An 18,239-nucleotide genomic window follows, 5' to 3' on the forward strand; every position below is an offset into this window, starting at 1 on the left:
CACTTGCCAGCATTCCTTGGGCCATTGCAGTGTTAGAATATTTTAAATTGTATAACAGTTTTCTCTCTCATTTATAGTTGGCTCTCCAAACCAAATATAACTTTTTTTTTTTTTTGAGATGGAGTCTTGATCTGTCATTCAGGCTGGAGTGCAGTGGCACAATCTTGGCTCACTGCAACCTTCACCTCCTGGGTTCAAGTGGTTCTTGTGCCTCAGCCTATGAAGTAGTTGGGATTTACAGGTGCGCACCACCACATCTGGCTAATTTTTGTATTTTTAGTAGAGACGGGGTTTCGCCATGTTGGCCAGGCTGGTCTCGAACTCTTGGCCTCAGGTGATCTGCCCACCACGGCCTCCCACAGCACTGGGATTACAGGTGCAAGCCACCACTCCCGGCCCCAAATATAACTTTTAAAAGCCCTATTTCTTCAAAGAACAGATGATTTACAGATATTTTTCACTATGAGTTTATTCTGCAAACATACTGCCAACTATTGAGGTTACAGCTCTAAAGTGAAGCCATTTGTTTATACAACAGGACAATATGTTTCTTGTGTTTCCATGTGACAGCTGAAAACTTCTAACATACTAGTAGGAAAATGAGCAAATTAAGTACATCCTTATATTTACTCAACTCTTCCTAAAATACTAGAATTCTCCTAGTATAAAATGTAAGGAAGCCTGGTGAAATGCAAACATCCAAAGGGAAAACACAATCTCATTTGTTAGCTAATGGGTTGGGAGTGAAGTAAAAACATTTTCTTAAAATGGTTGGCAAAGAAAGCAAACTCAAGGTCTGTTTAAACTTTGATGCACTGTATTTCTAACTCTTCAAATCCAAACCTTTTCTCTGTACGAAGTCCAAAGAACTGTGCAGAAGACGAGAAGACACTGAGGTCAAGCCCAGTTTGTGGATTTATAACTCTATTTTTTCGTTATTCATATAAGAGAGAAAGAAATAGGAGGCCAAACTAGACAGAGATTTGAAATGGTTATGCATATCCCTAGACTAGGAAAGCCCGGGGGTAGCAGAAAGGCATGTCTAAAAGTCAGCAAAAACCAAACAGACTCTCAAACCCAGATAGCCTGTTCTCTCTTTAATTTGCTTAGTCATCTTTTCTCTCTCGTCTCCACTTACAAAGACCTTAAGGATTATTTCAGTGGAAGATTTTATAAGACACTAATCTGCTTGCAAGCAAACTGCAGAGGCAGCTTTGGGGTCACCTAGCAAAGTGTTCAGGCTCCAAGCAAGCATGGCATTGGAACTGTTTGGTCAAGGGCAGGTCACTTCATCTTTTCTATCTCAGTTTACCAGTAAAACAGGATTAATGGCAATAATCCCTTACATCTACCCAGTGCTTTGTAATTTATCTGTTTTCCCTGTAGAATCCTGTTATTTGCTAATGTTCTTGCTCAGTAATTAAAAAAAAATAACTCATCAGCTGAAACGGCAAACACTGAATTCCAAATGTAGTTGCTCACTGTGTTTTGTAAATATATCAATTCATGCACTCAATTCTTTCCTTGGGAAGTAAAAGCAGCCATGTGACATGGCTTCCGACAACACATACCTAATTCAAAGGTGGTCCCATGCGCTGTCATACTCCATGTGCTTGATCTTCGACCTTTGGTCACCATCACAGAGAATTCATAGAGTGTATTTGGTTTTAAACCAGTCACCAAATAACTCAGAGTAGTTGCATTTGCATTCTGAAAAAAACATGAATTGAGAACTTTAAAATTAGAAAATATCAATGATTTGCTTTTTTCGGCCAAGGCAAATGTGTCAGTACCTTGTACTTGGTGTTTGCTGGGATGTTGGTTTTCCATCGGACGGTGTAGTATCGGGAGTCTGTAATCTTCTGGTGCTTGGGCAGTGAGTTGTCTGCCCACGTAATCCTTATGGTGTCATGACTCAGAATGGAAGCCTGAACTCCCACTGGTGGCATCATGGGAGTGGGATCTGGCACTGGAGTGTATGGAGCATTAATAACAAATAAATCAACTTCAGAAGTGTCTGAGCAGAAAATAATTTAAAAAGGGAAGTGGCATTTTAATGTAAACAAAAATAAAATAAAAGGGAAATGCAGGGTAATATAATGGAATGAAAAGGTGAGAAATGGAGAAAAAAGAAAGAAAATTCGGAGTTAATAGATAACCACCATTCATTTAAAAGACTATTTCCACTTGTGTTCTTTCAGGAAAAAAATTACAGAAAAATGTTAAGAGAAGCAGTAATAAACTATATTCTCTACTGCATTCTACAGGCATATTAAAATGTTATAATCCAGTGATTATATTAGTGTATTCATGCTCGAATTTTCTTAAAATAACTTGAAAATTCTACCTCCTGTTCAAAAAGGCTCATGAGGCTGGATGCGGCAGCTCATGCCTGTAATCCCAGCACTTTGGGAGGCTGAGGCGGGCAGATCACCTGAGGTCCGGAGTTCAAGACCAGCCTAGCCAATATGGTGAAACCCTGTCTCTATTAAAAATACAAAAATTAGCCAGGCATGGTGGTGGGTGCCTGGGGTCCCAGCTACTCGGGAGGTTGAGGCACAAGAATCGCTTGAATCTGGGAGGTGGGGAGGTTGCAGTGAGCTGAGATTATGCCACTGTACTCCATTCTGGGTGACAGAGCAAGACTCTGTCTCAAAAAACAACCCCCCCCCAAACCAAAAAGGCTCACGAAGACAAAAACTGCTTTTAAAATCAGGGGTACAATTTCTAAACAAGCAATACAAAGCTCATGGTTTGAGATTTCAGTGAATGTGGCTGAATTTTTGGGACAAGAGTTATCTGTGCATATCACTATTCAGGTAAGGGTCCAACTCTCAAAACCTGAGTCTTGAATATCAGCCATGGGCATTGAGGGTATCTGATATCCACAAAAGGTCACGTTCAGAACTCCTGATGTCCTGGGTCTACAGACAGTACAGTGACATAGCTGACACCATGTTGGACTATCTTCCAGAGAGTCAGAGAACAACCCAGGGATGAATCCCTATCAGTTAAGGGAAATGCCATGGTTATCACAGTTCCAAGTAACAAACTTCACAAACTTTAGAAATCAGAGTACTGTACAAGTACCTTATTTGATGCAAAGTCTATACTCATGGAGCTGTTCTGTGCCATATACAACAGACACCTTCTCTGAGGCCAGAATGAGCACAAAAGCACCATGCACCATGGGCCCAGGGCAATACAGCAGAATCCATATAGGCTTTCCCAATTCATGCTTAGGTTTTCTAAGTATACACATACTGATTTAAGTTCACAGTTTACAATGGGTTTCTCACATAGCCATGGTGACTAGCCCTTATTACTCAAAATGTGGAATGGCATAGACCCTGTTTATGAATAATTGCTAAGCTAAAGTAATAGTCTCCATTTGTGTATTTCCTGCACAGTGAGGACTAAAAATAACAGAGGAGCAGCGTACATTATATAACCATGAGCTTTGTTCAAAGTTTGGCAGGACACATACCAATTAGTTATAGAAAATGCACCTTCGGGTGTAGAAGTCATTAGAATTCCTGGAGAAATTTTTTTTCTTATATGTAGCAACCCTTAGAAAACATATCTACATGCCACATAAAAGAAAGTAATTTCAAACTTGTTTTTTACTATTAAAGCCTGATTTTAGAAAGTAGCAGACCACTTATTTAAATATTATTTTTCACTGAATTTTTTTCTCCTTTTTGTAATACTAAAACTATTTCTAAAAGAAATCATAAACTGTAAGCATACAGAAGACAGAACAGAACTACCAAACACATAGTAGTCTTAAATAGAAGCTTAAAAAAAAGGACAGAGATTATTAGACCCCCTGATGTTCTGGGTCTAATGGCAGTACAGTGACATAGCTTACACTCAAATAAAGCAAAAGGAACTCAAGGGTGTACTCTTCCTTCAGGAAAAGTAAGCCTTCCTTAAGAATGTTACCAAATCTGTACAATTATGCTACGTATCCAGCAGGTATCACTGGACAATAAAGAATCAAAATTTGGGGAAATAAATGAAAAAGAACATTTCCAAAAATAAATTCTTTGGTTTCCAGTGCCTTTTTAAAAAATTTATAACTCTAACATATTTACTTCAATAAACTTTCTCTTTCAGATCTAAATTACATGTCATATATATCTATAGAAAAATTTACATGACATGTATATTACTTTATTTTAGAGATGTATTTTTTTGTTTGTTTTGTTTTTTGAGACAGTCTCGCTCTGTCGCCTAGGCTGGAGTGCAGTGGCATTATCTCGGCTCACTGCAAGCTCCGCCTCCCGGGTTCACGTCATTCTCCTTCCTCAGCTTCCTTAGTGGCTGGGACTACAGGCGTCCACCACACACTAATTTTTTGTATTTTTAGTAGAGATGGGGTTTCAGCGTGTTAGCCAGGATGGTCTCGATCTCCTGACCTCGTGATCTACCCACCTTGGCCTCCCAAAGTGCTGGGATTACAGGCGTGAGCCACTGTACCTGGCCTTTAGAGATATTTTAAGTAGATAATTCAAAGAAAAACAATGAATATTTGTTTGTAATAATGTATAACTTGTTTGCAATAAATGCATAACTGATGAAATGGCTACTACCTCTGACCTTATACTCAAGCTTACGAAAGGCACATAGAAAAATACTTTCCTAACCAACTCAGGTGGCTAGTAACGCAAATGATGTTGGGTTCACGAATCACATGTATTTACTGCCGCAGTCAGTGTAACATGCATTTTTTTTGACTCACTTTAGTTTCAACTCACATGCCCAAAAGATGGAAAATCACTTTTAATTATCTGAAAACTCTGCTTTCCACATCCTAACAAATTAAAAACATGTGTATATATCTACACAGAATGGCTTACGTGGCAGAATTAGAATCTTCCAAAAAATGCAAAACAGGAATTAACAGAACTTTCCATGCTGAAAGCCCACTTTCCATTTGAAGTCAGCACCCGAAACTGCTATACGCTTTTTCTTCACTAACACCTATGGGACAGGCCTCATGCCAATATTCTGCCTAAGCTGTTGGGAAAAGTGCTGGAGACTAGGAAAGATAGGATTCCTTACCTGTGTGAGGCCTGGTCACAGCACTCTCGTACAGCGGGATGCCTTCACCCACATTATTAAATGCTTTCAGGGTAATCACATAGTGAGAGCTGGGATCTGAAGAAAAGGAAGACACATAAAAAATGCTCACTACAGAATTTTAAAAATTCAAGGGTGGCTGTGCATAATCTTAACCACAGAAGAATTCAAGAAAGATAACTTTACAATTTTTTACAGGGGATTATTTCAGGGTGTGGGGAGATGTGGAGACGGAAGCACACACAGTACAGAAAAACTGGCCGGGACCAACTTCCTGGATTTAGTCTCAGTAGAGGAGGTGGGCTGTGCTTGAATTCTCTCTTGGCCTCTCCTATGGTTTAGTGATGTTCAGAGTATGATGTAGGGCTTGGCTGAGCCTGAAGAGATAAGATTTAATGTGCTGAAGCCTACAGATGGAGCTTGGAATTAAACAAACCGCTTTCATTCCCGGAAGGACAGCAATGAGAACAGACAAGGTAGAGAAGTAGGAGATAAACTGTGAAGTCAGTAAGTGCTCAATGTCCTTGACTCTCCAAGTGGCCTCCAAATCCAGAAATGGCCAAACCTCATCTAGCCATCATGCCTCATGAGCCATGTCTCATGTGGCTTGTGTTACTTCAAAAGCTTAAAACAGCTGCTTTTCTTGGCGGCCCACCTACTCCCTAGATTGCCACTAGAGGGCAACAAATAGAGGCAGGTCTTCCTGTGTCAGAACTGACAACAAATGGAATCAGTAAGAGTTACTTCTTGAAGTCTCACTTGAAGGAAAAAGTGTTTTGGGCAACATAATAGATAGTAATGTCATTCACTGAGATTGGGAAAAGGGGCAAGAACAATCACCATACACACCTGCAAGGCTTGATTCTAGGTCCTCTTCTATTCCCACTCTTTGCTCTCACCCTATGCACTTTCGTTCATTTCCTTAGCTTTGATTAGCATGTATGTGTCATCAATTACAAATACAGATCTCTAGTCTGGATCTTTCTTATGAGTACCTGACCTTTATGTTCAATTGTCTGTTTGGCATTTCCTCTTGGGTGTCTCAAATCTGTCCCTCCCCACCCTGCCTCCAGCTTCAGACCGGCTCCGGTGTCTCCTAGTTTAGTAAACGACACTACCACCAATCCTGCTGCTCAAGTCAGAAACCTGGGAGTTATTAAGACCTCCTTTACCCTCATCCCCTCCAGACAAACAATCAAGTTTTGTTGAATCTACTACTTGTCTTCTCCCACCACTCACTTCATTGTTTCTTGTGCTCCATCACTGTCGGCCACTTCTCAGTTCACTGAGCACTGTGTTCTCTCCAACACGGGACCTTCTTGCTTGCAGCTGCTCCCTATGCTGGGGACACACCCCACTCTTCCTGTTTACCTAGGTAAGCCTATTCATCTGAAAAGGCTCATTCCACACTGGACTAACCTCTCTAGTTACAAAGCCCATTTCTCTTCCTCAGCAGTGTGAACAATTTCAATTATTTTTGAATTGTATTATTTCTAATAATTGTAAGCACATCTGTCTCATTCTCTGCTCTATTTCTAGCACAGTGTCTGGGATATTGTTAAGTGTTCATTAAATATTTGCTGATCGATCAACAGGTTTGAGGAAGAAGGCATTAACTTTAACTTTGGGCCAGATGGAATATGAGATATATTCAGGTGCAGATAACCAGTAGGCAGATGTTTATATGGATCTGAAGCTCAGGGGAGAGTTCCAGGCTGATGAATAGATGATTTGCTAACTGTATTTCTCCACCTCTCACTTGCTTCTTTAACTCAACATCATATGCATGTTAGATATATCTAGGTCAATAATTATAGCTCAAGCTTATTTTACTTTATGCCACATTAATTTTTTTGCTACTCTGTAATATGTACTCCATTTTCTAATAAATTCTATCTGCTTACTCTCTTCTGCCCATGGAGCACTCCTCTCATCTCTCTGTTTCAAATGCTATTTTGATTCTTTCGAGCTCAGGTGTTTCTTTCCTGACTGCTCTACTGTGTCTTGCTAGCTCTCCCTTCTCTGAACAAAATTCACTTCAAGTCACTTCATTGTTTCTTGTGTTTTCTTTTTGTTCTGTTAGACTGAAAGCACCTGAAGGTCAAGGACCATGTCCTGTCAATACTGCAAAGGAGTTTCACATCAGTAGTTGCATAAAGGAAACAGTATGAGGCTGGTCACTACAGGGACATTTTTTTTTTTTTTTCCTTTTCAGACAAGGTCTCGTTCTGTCACCCAGCTGGAGTACAGTAGTATAATCGACTCACTGCAGCCCTGACATCCAGGGATCAAGCGATCCTCCCACCTCAGCCTCCCAAGTAGCTGGGACTACAGGCACATGCCACCATGCCTGGCTAATTTTTTAAATTTTTTGTAGAGATGAGGTCTCAATATGTTGCCCAAGTTGGTCTTGAACTTCTGGGCTCAAGCGATCCTCCTGCCTTAGCCTCCCAAAGTGCTGGGATTACAGATGTGAGCCACTGTGCCTGGCCAGACATTTTTATTCTACCAGCAAAGCTTTCCTTTTGCTAACAATTGTCTTAAAAGATGTTCATGTGGGGATACATTTCCTAGGTTAACTGTACTGTTTCTTCCCTGTAAGGAAAAAGACAAAGGCTGCTTTTTTTTGGAATAAAGATTTAAATCCCAGCTTGTTTTCTAATAGAAAGGATCAATATAACTCATCTGTTAGGCACTTGAAGTTGTTCTTAGGAAAGATGTTTACAAAGAAACAATTTGAATGAAAATTTGGTCAGGGCAGATTTTAACTTTAAAAACGAGTGTTTCAAAAAAGATCTATAATGATAATCCAATTTGGAAAAGTAATTATACCTGACAAAATAAATTATTTATTATAAAATATAAATATTTCTCAAACTCTTTTGCTTTTAAAATCAACAATGAGGCCAGGCGCGGTGGCTCATGCCCGTAATCCTAGCACTTTGGAAGGCCGAGGTGGGTGGATCATCTGAGGTCAGGAGTTTGAGACCAGCCTGGGGCAACATAGTGAAACCTCATCTCTACCAAAAATACAAAAATTAGCTGGGCCGGGTGGGGCATGCCTATAATTCCAGCTACTCCAGAGGTTCAGACAGGAGAATCATTTGAACCCAGGAGGTAGAGGTTGCAGTGAGCTGAGATTGTGCCACTGCTCTCCAGCCTGGGCGACAGAGTGAGATGCTGTCTCAGAAAAAAAAAAAAAAAAAAAAAATCAACTATGAGGTGTAATTAGCATACAATAAAATGTATCAAGTGTACATTTACAGTTTTGACAAATATATATATCTTGCATAATAACCACCAAAATCAAGATATAGAACATTTCCAATTCTCCAAGAAGCTCCCTGGTTCCCTTGTGGTTGATTCCTACCACCCCTGGTTCCAGGCAACCACTGATCTTGCTTTGTCACTATAGACAAATTCTGCCTATTTTGTAATTCACAAAATGTAACAGCATAATATGTAGGGGCTTGTGTTTGACTTCTTTGCTCAGCATGTTTGTGAGATTAATTCCTGTTGTGTCTTGATAGCCTATTAATTGATGAGTAGTACTCCATGGATATATCACGATTTACCACTTACCTGTTGATAAAAATTTGTCATTTCCCCTTGTTCACAAAGTTACTATGAACATTGTATATAAGTTTTTACACAGACATGTATTTTTATTTCTTTTAATTAATTATCTACGTGTGGGATTTTACTGGGTTATATGCTTAACTTTACAAGAAACCGCTAAACTGTTTTCCAAAGTGGCTATCAAACATTCCCACCAGCTAGTATGAACATTCCAGTTCTGTATCCTTGTTGATATTTGTTATTGCCAGTTTATTAATGTTTAGCAATTCTAGCGAGTGTGAAATAATATTTCATTGTGGGTTTAATTTGCATTTTCTGATGATTAATGTTGCTGAGCATCTTTTCATATGGTTATTGTCCACTCATGTATTTTCTTTGGTATAGTGTCTGTTCAAATCTCCTGCCCACTTTTTATTGGGCTGCCTTCTTATTACTGAGTTGTAAGAGTTTTATATATTTTAGACTCAAATTCTTTGTTAGATATTTAAATGGTGGGTATTTTCTCCAAGTCTGTGGCTTGCCTTTTCATTTTATTGGTATCTTTATAAAAGTAGAAGTTTTAAAATTTTGATGAAATCCAATTTATCAATTTTTAAATTTTATGATTTGTGCTGTTTTACAACCTAAGAGGTCCTTGCTTATCCCAAAGTCATAAAGATTTTTTCCTATGCTTTTCTTCTAGAATTGTTGTTCCAAAGTCATTTGCGTCTTGCATTTAGGTCTGTTTTTGCATATAGTGTAAGACAACGGTTAAAGTTCCTTTTCTTTCTGATACGGATATCTAGGTAATCCTACATCTTTTGTTAAAAAGGCTATCTTCTCCCCACTAAATTATCTAAGCAGCTTTTCCAAAAACCAACTGACTATATACATATGGATCTATTTCTGAACTCTATTCTGTTCCATTGATCTATAACATCTACCTTTACAACACCACCACTATGTCTCAATTATAAGAAGACATGAAATCAGGTAGTATGGGTCTTCTAATTTTACTCTTTAAAAAAACTGACTATTCTAGTTCCTTTGATTTTTCATAAAAATTATTAAAATCAGCTTATCAATTTCTACAAAAAAGCCTATTGGGACTTTTCTTGGACTGCACTGGGGAGGACTGTCACCTTAGTAATATCATGGCTTCTAACCAATGAACATGGTATCTTCATTTAGGTATTCTTTAATTTCTCTCAGCAACAATTTTCTATTTTCAGTGCACAGATATTACATACATTTTGTAAGTCTGCTCCTAAGTACTTCGTATTATCTGATGCTATTCTAGGTGGTATTGTTATTTTAATTCCAATTTCCAACTGCTTATTATTAGTATATGGAGATACAACTGTTTTTGTATATTCACTTTGTATCTTGCGGCCTTGCTAAATTCACTTAAGAGTTTTAGTGGCCTTTTTGTAGATTCCTTAGGATTTTTTACCCCAGGTACAATCAACAGACATAGTGCCCAGATATTGGTTTCCAAAATTATTTTTCATAAAATAAATCGGGGTTCCTTAGAGAAATGGCTGGTTCCAGGGCCGAGGCTAGGGAAATACTAGATGAGCCAGGAACATCTTACCATGTTGTCAAAAAGGAAGAAGGTGCTCAAAGAAAGATGGAAGATGTCAAATGGACAAAGGAACCAGTTATAAAGAGACTCCCATTGGCCATTCTCTTCATGGGGGTGAAAGAAAGTTCTTCCTTATCATAGGATGTTAACATGTGTAGAGGAAATATGGAATTAGGAAATCACCACCGGGGAAACACCTTTCTAATAACTGTTACTACAGATGCTGAAACCAGTGAGTGAAAGTGTAATGGGAAACAAGATACTTACAAAGATTCAAAGTATCTCCTCCACAAGACACTTTTAATTACAAAGGAAAAAATAACAATTTTATAGCAGGAAAATGTGGCAGATGCCATTTTAGCCAACTGATTAAAGTGAACATCATTATCAATATAGGCTGTAATGTGCCTCCTGCTATGATGCACTGACAGGAACCTAACACTTCTACCCTATTCCTTCCCAAAATGCATAACCTGAATGTAATGAGGAAATATTAAGCCAAGTCTCAATTGAGGAGCATTCTGCAAAATATAGATGTAAATGTGGTTAAATGTTAACATTTGGGGAATTCAGGTGAATAATATACAGAAATTACTTGTACCATTTTTTGCAATTTTCTTGTAAAAATAAAAATATTACATAAAAGGTTAAAAAGAAGGAATCACCTAAACAATTAACTTTCTCTACTTAGCAAACATACCCAGATTTTCAATGGTGTAATAGCGCTGTTTATAGTCCACTTTGATGGTCTGGGCATGAGGGCTGCCAATGCCATAACCAATGGCATAACCTCTGACCACAATGTTCTGATTCTCCGGAGGAGTCCAGCTCACTACGATGCTAGTGACAAGCGGGCGTACGTGAAGAGAGCTAGGCACTTCAGGAACACGAGTTTCTGGGAAAAAAAAAGTGGAAAAGCAAGATGACATATACTGTCCTTTAAAATATCTCACCATCCTTGGGGAATGGTGTTTAGCCTCCTGCCACACTATTTGGGGCTAAGTTTTTTACATTATGCCCAAGAGTTCAAAGAGAAACCGTATGTATAGTAAAGTATAGCCCAAGATTTTACTGCATTCTAAGAAAAAAAAAAAAAAAAAACAACCTAAACAGCTTTAAATACAAGACACTGCAATATTAATTTGGAAGGGAAAACAAAGAGATACAAGAACCTCTTCTGCTCCAAAGGAGAAAAATAAATTGCCTTTCAATAGTTACCATCTCTCTTGGTCCCACATCCCATTCCCAAACTCTACCAGGTGGAATGAGAAAGGCATAAACTGAGTAGTTGGAAGCCTGTTGTTAACAGGTGTTTAAGCATCACATTATAGCAATAGTACTAATTACTTACTCCCCTAAGTAGTATGATAAATCAGAAAACATGAAATTTTAGAGTCACAGTTGATTCAATTGGTGAGAGACTGAGAGGCTTACAAAGGAGGAAATTTACATGCTCTTTCACATACACTGTTTTCAGGGCATAAATTACGACCTTAATTAAAAAATTAGTAAACTGAGGCCAGGCATGGTGGCTCATGTCTGTAATCCCAGCACTCTGCAAAGCCAAGGAGAAAGAATCACCTGAGCCCAGGAGTTCAAGACCAGCTTGGGCAACACAGTAAGAACCCTATCTCTAAAAAAAATAGCTAAGTGCGTTGGCACACACCTGCGGTCTCAGCTACTCAGGAGGCTGAGGTGGGAGGACCGTGCTTGAGCATGGGAGGTCGAGGCTGCAGTGAACCATGACTGCACTCTAGACTTGGTGAGTTTGTTAGACCCCTTTTCAAAAAAAAAAAAAAAAAAATTAGTAAAATGAGACTCAGAACAAGAACTCAGGTCTTTTGCCTCCCAAGTCCAGCACCTATCACTGATAAAGGTGCTACCTATACACATGCCTTTGGAAGTACTCACTGAATGAACAGGTGAGAAAAAGGGCAAGGTGTCCAGGACTAAAAGAAAAGGGAAACTGCCGTTGAAATAAAGGCATGATTTATGTGGCTCAGCCTTAAATTTTAGATCATCCATCTACTTAATGGCCTTGGTAAAAAAAAATCCAGCTTATAGCACATACACATTTTTATTTGCTCTAGTTCTGCTTGAAAGGACAGTTCGCTACAAGGCACTGCAAAAAATCCATTCCAGCAGCCTGGTGCAATACAGGAACGACAGCAGTGGGATACACTAAAGTTCAGACTTGAGCCATATCCAACCCACGTCTGTGGCTTTCCAGTTTGACTCATTTGACTACAGTTAGTATTTATTGTGTGTCAGTCTTGCCAACTGTTATTCTTACCATCTAGGTCACTTTCAAAAGTTTCAGCAGACAGCCAGTCAGTTGCTGGGCCGGTACCATTGATTGTTAGAGCAGCCACACGGAAATTATACTCAGTCCCCCGATCGAGACCTGAGACCAAATGACAAAAAAGACAACTGAAACCAGAGCTTTGGAAAAACAAAAGATTAATAATCCCTCATTAAGGCAAGTATCTCAGTCACCAACTCAGTATATAGCTTGACAAAGTTTCAGTTAAAGTTAATACAGTGTAGGCAAAACGCAAATACAACATAGAGTAGCTTCCATCTCCAAATAAAGCAAAGGCTGAAGCCCACACAATCTCACAATCTAAGAGGAAAACAGAAATGACTGAAGCTCCCAGGAGATTACAGACTTTTGTTTAAAAGCTTGAAGGTACCCGAGAGATCATTCAATGCAATCCCTTTATTGTGTTACAAAGAAAGCTAAGGCCAAAAAGAGGCCAAGAACAATGAAAGAGTTATAACAAAGGAACAAAGATATCTGGTCTTAGAAGGCACCAAAACCTAAGAAGGAAAGAAGGTAAAGATGTAAATCCTATTGAGTTACCTCTGTTCTCCGAGCCACTTCATAACCATGGCAGAAAAATTTTAAGCACCAAATATGGTCTCAAAATCTATTCCTTAACAACCAATTGCTCATAGATTATATAGTAAGTAAAAGTGGAAATTGGCCCAACCCTTTGTTACGCAACTTTTAATTTATTACCAGCTAATAAAGTACGTGATCTACCAATGTATCAAAGGCAACAAAGATGCACACAGAAAAGTCTGTTCTACAAATCAGGGCAACAGTACTGAGAATGTAACTTGGCTAGGACACAAGAAAAGCCCTGGTTTGGTTAACTAATCCTGTCCCGTGGTGGGGAGAAGAGTTGGTAGGTTCTATCTCAACAGGCCTTCCTGACAATCTGTGTGCCCCACAAAGCAAGGAGCAAGACAAAAGGAAGGAGCAAAATGCCTGGACCCAAGTCAATTTATCTCCTTGAACTCAATGAACCAGAAAGTACTAGACTGTTTGTTGACAGATAATCATCTGGACTACTAGCAAACACTGCTCAGTGAAGCTCCTGAAATAATCCAACCAATCATTCCCTGTCTTTTGGGGACAATTAGGATGTAAGAGAGAGCAAGCAAAAATGAGGTACGATGCAAAAAGGCTGAGTTTCCTCTCCCTCTAAGTACCCTATAGAGTTTATAGGCTACAACTAAGGTATACAATACATATCATAAAGATACGGCAAGATCTGTTTAGTGCTATAACAACAATTACTTCTGCCTAAAATTTAATCATATAATGTGTTGTTAGTAAAGGATCTTGGTGATCCATATTGCTCCCTAACACTTATCAGGCTTCAAGTTAATGCTTTAAGAGTGCAAGTATCTCCATTTTTGTTCACGATTGTATACTCAGTGCCAGAACATGCCAACAAAAGTTCAATGAAATCTATTAAATGAATAAATCCAGATACGATTTTAAAATGTAAGAATTTTCTTGATAAATATAAAGCCATTTTTACCATAAAAATTCTATTTTGCTTACACATCAAATGTTTCATTGAAAAAATAAATAATCTCCTCATGGGCAAGGACCATATTCTTTTTTTAACAGCAACAGGAATGGTGCCTAATATATAATAAATACAACTAAATATTCAAAATGAAAAGCCTTACAAATGGCAAATGTTATTTATCTGAATGTAGAGTAAAATATGAAATTGCCTTTTTTTTTTTTTTTTTTTTTATTTTACTTTACTGGAGAGACACTGTCCCTCTGTTGCCCAGGCTAGAGGTGGCACAATCACGGCTCACTTCAACCTCTGCTTCCTGGGTTCAAATGATCCTCCCACCTCAGCCTCTCAAGTAGCTGGGACCACAGGCGAGCACCACCACACCTGGTTAATTTTTATACTTTTTTCAGTCTCTGCTTATCCATTAACATTTTTGTATTTTTTGTAGAGACACAGTTTCACCATGTTGCCCAGGCTGGTCTCAAACTCTTGACCTCAAGGAATCCGCCTGCCTCAGCCTCTCAAAGTGCTGGGATTACAGGAGTGAGCCATCATGCTCAGCTGAAACTGACTTTGAGAACATGTGTGGCCAATGCTCCCTTAGTGATATTTCTCAGCACCATCTACTGCAGTCATGATACGGACTGCAGCTAAGAGATGTGGGGTTCTTGTGAAGAAGCTGGAAGACTGAAAGATATGCCCCTGGAGGCAAACATTCACCTTCTCCTATTTTGAAGGAAGTCAATCCCATTTGTGAGGTGAGGAGTGAGAAGCTTGCTGATTACCAGAGCACAGTTTTTCACTGTCAATGGCTCTCTCAATTTTTAGAAACTTATACCCATAAACAAGGGAAAACATTATGCTTTTTTTCCCAGACAGAGTGTTACTCTGTTGCCTAGGCTGGAGTGCAGTGGCACGATCTCAGTTCACTGCAGCCTCTGCCTCCCCAGTTCAAGAGATTCTCATGCTGCAGCCTCCTGAGTAGCTGGGATCACAGGTGCGTGCCACCATGCCCAACTAATTTTTGTATTTTTAGCAGAGATGGGGTTTCACCATGTTGGCCAGGCTGGTCTTGAACTCCTGACCTGAGGTGATCCACCTGCCTCAGCCTCCCAAAGTGTTGGGATTATAGGCATCAGCCACTGCACCTGGCTGGAAAACATGACACTTTCTGGCCCCAGATCTTGGTTCTCTCAAGAACCTGGTCCCTGGGATCCCAGGAAAGTGGGTGATGCCAAGCTTCTGTAATCCTTTCAATGTCTACCCAGGAGAGATAAAATATAAAGAAAGTTAAAGTTTCCAAAGGGTGATGAAAATAATTCTTGGGCTTGGATAATAATGACAATATCGCCCATTCTTATAGTTCTTATCCACCAGCACGCTTTGGAGTTTCCTAGCAAAAAAATTACCCAAGTCAGAGCTTTTGTCCCCAGATTAAACATGCCCTGTGACTACACTGTTACAGCTACAGATAACTCACACCTTTTGGTTGTAAATGTACTAGACTCAAATTCATCTGTTTGCTTGCAAAACAGATGGGCTCTATTGAGTGACAAAACTAAGCCGATGCAGCTGAGGCAATACTCCAACAGGCCCAGCCCATGTGAGTTTACTCCTAGGACAGAAGTAGGGTGATGGTGCCAAAGCCGAGGCATGTGTAACTGAGCAGGACAGAGTCTTGACACTGCTAAACTAATAAAGGAGTGGGAAGGATGGGGTCTGCTCAGACTACAGTCGATTCTGCAGCCATATTAAGCATCTATGAAAATCCAATGGAACAAGGACAGCTTGGGGCATCTGTCTCAATTCTTTGTAGGCATGATCCCAATATTCACAGGGTGAAAGCACTTAATCTGGCTCCCATGTTTCTTCTGCAAAAGAACCTTACCCTTGCTTAGCCAACTCTACTTCCCCTACTTGAGGAAGACAGGGGGATTCTCTGTCATCTCCAGGGTGAACCCATATTAGATACACATTTGGATCCATTTTTACCAGGTATGCCACTTATTCTGTTGCATATGAAGGGAAAACTATACAGAAGGAGCTATGCCTGAGAGTATTTTCTAAAATGTTATCGTGTCCATAGTCGCATATATGATTATTGCAATGAGGCAGCTATTCACAAATACTGTTTCAGGCCACGTACACGCGAGTGGTGGTCGGTGTTACAAAAACCATTTTCTAGACCTCAGTTACCAACTAGACTGAGTGGCGTAATTTCTATGCTTATATAACTTTGTTTAATCATTTTTCAGATTACAAAAAAACAATAAATACATGCAAAAATGAAAACATGGAGAATGCAGAAAACACAAGGAAGGAAAAATCAAACTCAATCTCACCACTCAGAGATAGCAGAACCTTTAAAAATTGTTTTCTACTAATCTTTATCAAGTCAGAAGTGGACTGAACCATTAAAAATTTTCTGAACCATTTTAAAATTGTGTAAGTCGACAGCTCAGAGCAGTCATTAGATTAGCATAATTCAATATCTGAGAAAGACACAGTCTACCTTTTGCCTGTGTGCAAGGTAGCTTACCTTCAATCAGCTGAGACAGCTGTGTCCCGCTTACCAAGGTCTCAGTGACATCACTCTTTCGGGAGGCCTTTCGGTAGCGAATCTTGTAGCCAGTAATCTGCCCATTTTGTGTGGCTGGAGCAGGTGGCTGCCAGTGAATCATAATACTCTGCACAAGACAGGATTATAGAAAAAAGGCTGAATATATCAAAAGCTTGGTCCTATTTTACATATTTTTATCCTGATTTTACAGTGTAAAGAGAAGAAGCATAGAGGCAGCAAGGTACTCAGAGTTTTACAAAGTTATTTAACAATCACTCAAAAATACCTTTAAATTCCAAAACCCTCAAGGATCAAATGGGAAGATTATACATTCAAGTAGTACCCTCTGGACCCCTGATCTCCTGGCTGTTTTGCCAGAAAGCTGTTGGCTAAAAGTCTCAGAAAAGTTTTCAGAAGGAAAGTACAAGAAGGCCAGAAGCACATGGATTAGGGAAGTAAACTATTATTAGGTATAAAGATTCTTTCCCGTGTCCAGTGCAGAAGAGCTGAAATCTTCATCTAAAACTCTCTAAAAAGAGGATGATTAATTAACAGCTGGTTGCCTCTTAAAAGAAAAAAAGGAGTCCCATAGTACTTTCTTATTTTTTTAGAGTAGGGGGTCTCACTCTGTCACTCAGGCTATAGTGTAGTTGCATAATCACGGCTCACTGCAGCCTTGAACTCGCGGGCTCAAGTGATCATCTCACCTCAGCCTCCCAAGCAGCTGGTACTACAGGCACGAGCCACTGCATTTGGCTCTCTATAGTACTTCTTGAAAGGACTGAATATCTCAGTTGTCTGTGTAGTCCAGAAGGGCTCTGAGCCTCTGAGAGGCATACATGGCCCTACGAACACAGCAAACTTGGCTAGGAGGGACAGTTTGAGGAGATACAACCAATCCGACAGAGGTCTGCCTTTGATTCACATGGGCTCATCTCACAGCATTAAGGAACCATGTTATAAACAACTTACTTCCTTCTGCTGTACCACTAAGGTTCGGAACAGTTAACATCTAGAACGTAATGTTCTACAGAAAAAGAGCAATTTATTTGCAGAAACGCTAAAGCAGTTTTGGCGTCAGAGAAAGGAAGCAAAATTAAGGAGAATAAATGAGTTGGTTTTTAAGCCCAGCTTTAATGCAAGTGTAATATCTGTCTTTTTATTTCTTTGCTTGTGATTTTTTTCAGTTAGGTTCTAATTTTTAGGTTTAGTATTTTCAAATGCAGATTATTACAACACTGCCATTCATTTACTTTGATGCTTTCCCACAGAATCTCCCTTTCTATAAGCCCCTCTGAGGTGCAATAGTATACCAGTAAAAATGAACAGCAGCGTCATAAAGTTTTACCTTTGAATTTCTCACTTCCAAGGACAGATTCTGAGGAGCAGCACTGGGAACTAGAGAAGCAAACAAAAAAAAATTTTTTTTTTAAGTCACCCACACATCACCCATCATGTGATCATCTTGGCTGGACTTTAAACAAATGCAAATCTCAAACACTGATTACGTGACCAGATCTAAACTAGCTGCCAATGCCCTTATGTTGACAATACTATGTGGATGACATATGGCCATGCCTGGTTCAATTTTTAACATGACACTTTCTTCTTTTTTTTTTTTTTTTGA

General features: G+C 39.3%; 1 protein-coding gene across 1 annotated transcript in view; it reads right to left on the minus strand.

Moving 5' to 3' along the window:
* NEO1 (neogenin 1) overlaps positions 1-18,239 on the minus strand; it is a 202,111-nt gene that overhangs the window by 39,150 nt on the left and 144,722 nt on the right. The window contains exons 12-18 of the mRNA XM_011933015.1: positions 17,961-18,010; positions 16,592-16,739; positions 12,522-12,632; positions 10,929-11,123; positions 5,068-5,163; positions 1,794-2,017; positions 1,572-1,710 (exon numbers count right to left, since the gene is read on the minus strand). Coding sequence (XP_011788405.1) covers positions 1,572-1,710; positions 1,794-2,017; positions 5,068-5,163; positions 10,929-11,123; positions 12,522-12,632; positions 16,592-16,739; positions 17,961-18,010 — 963 coding nt within the window. The remainder of the gene's footprint in view (positions 1-1,571; positions 1,711-1,793; positions 2,018-5,067; positions 5,164-10,928; positions 11,124-12,521; positions 12,633-16,591; positions 16,740-17,960; positions 18,011-18,239) is intronic.

The sequence above is a fragment of the Colobus angolensis genome, unplaced genomic scaffold (assembly GCF_000951035.1).
Source record: "Colobus angolensis palliatus isolate OR3802 unplaced genomic scaffold, Cang.pa_1.0 Scaffold99, whole genome shotgun sequence".
In the NCBI taxonomy this organism is placed as follows: Eukaryota; Metazoa; Chordata; class Mammalia; order Primates; family Cercopithecidae; genus Colobus; species Colobus angolensis.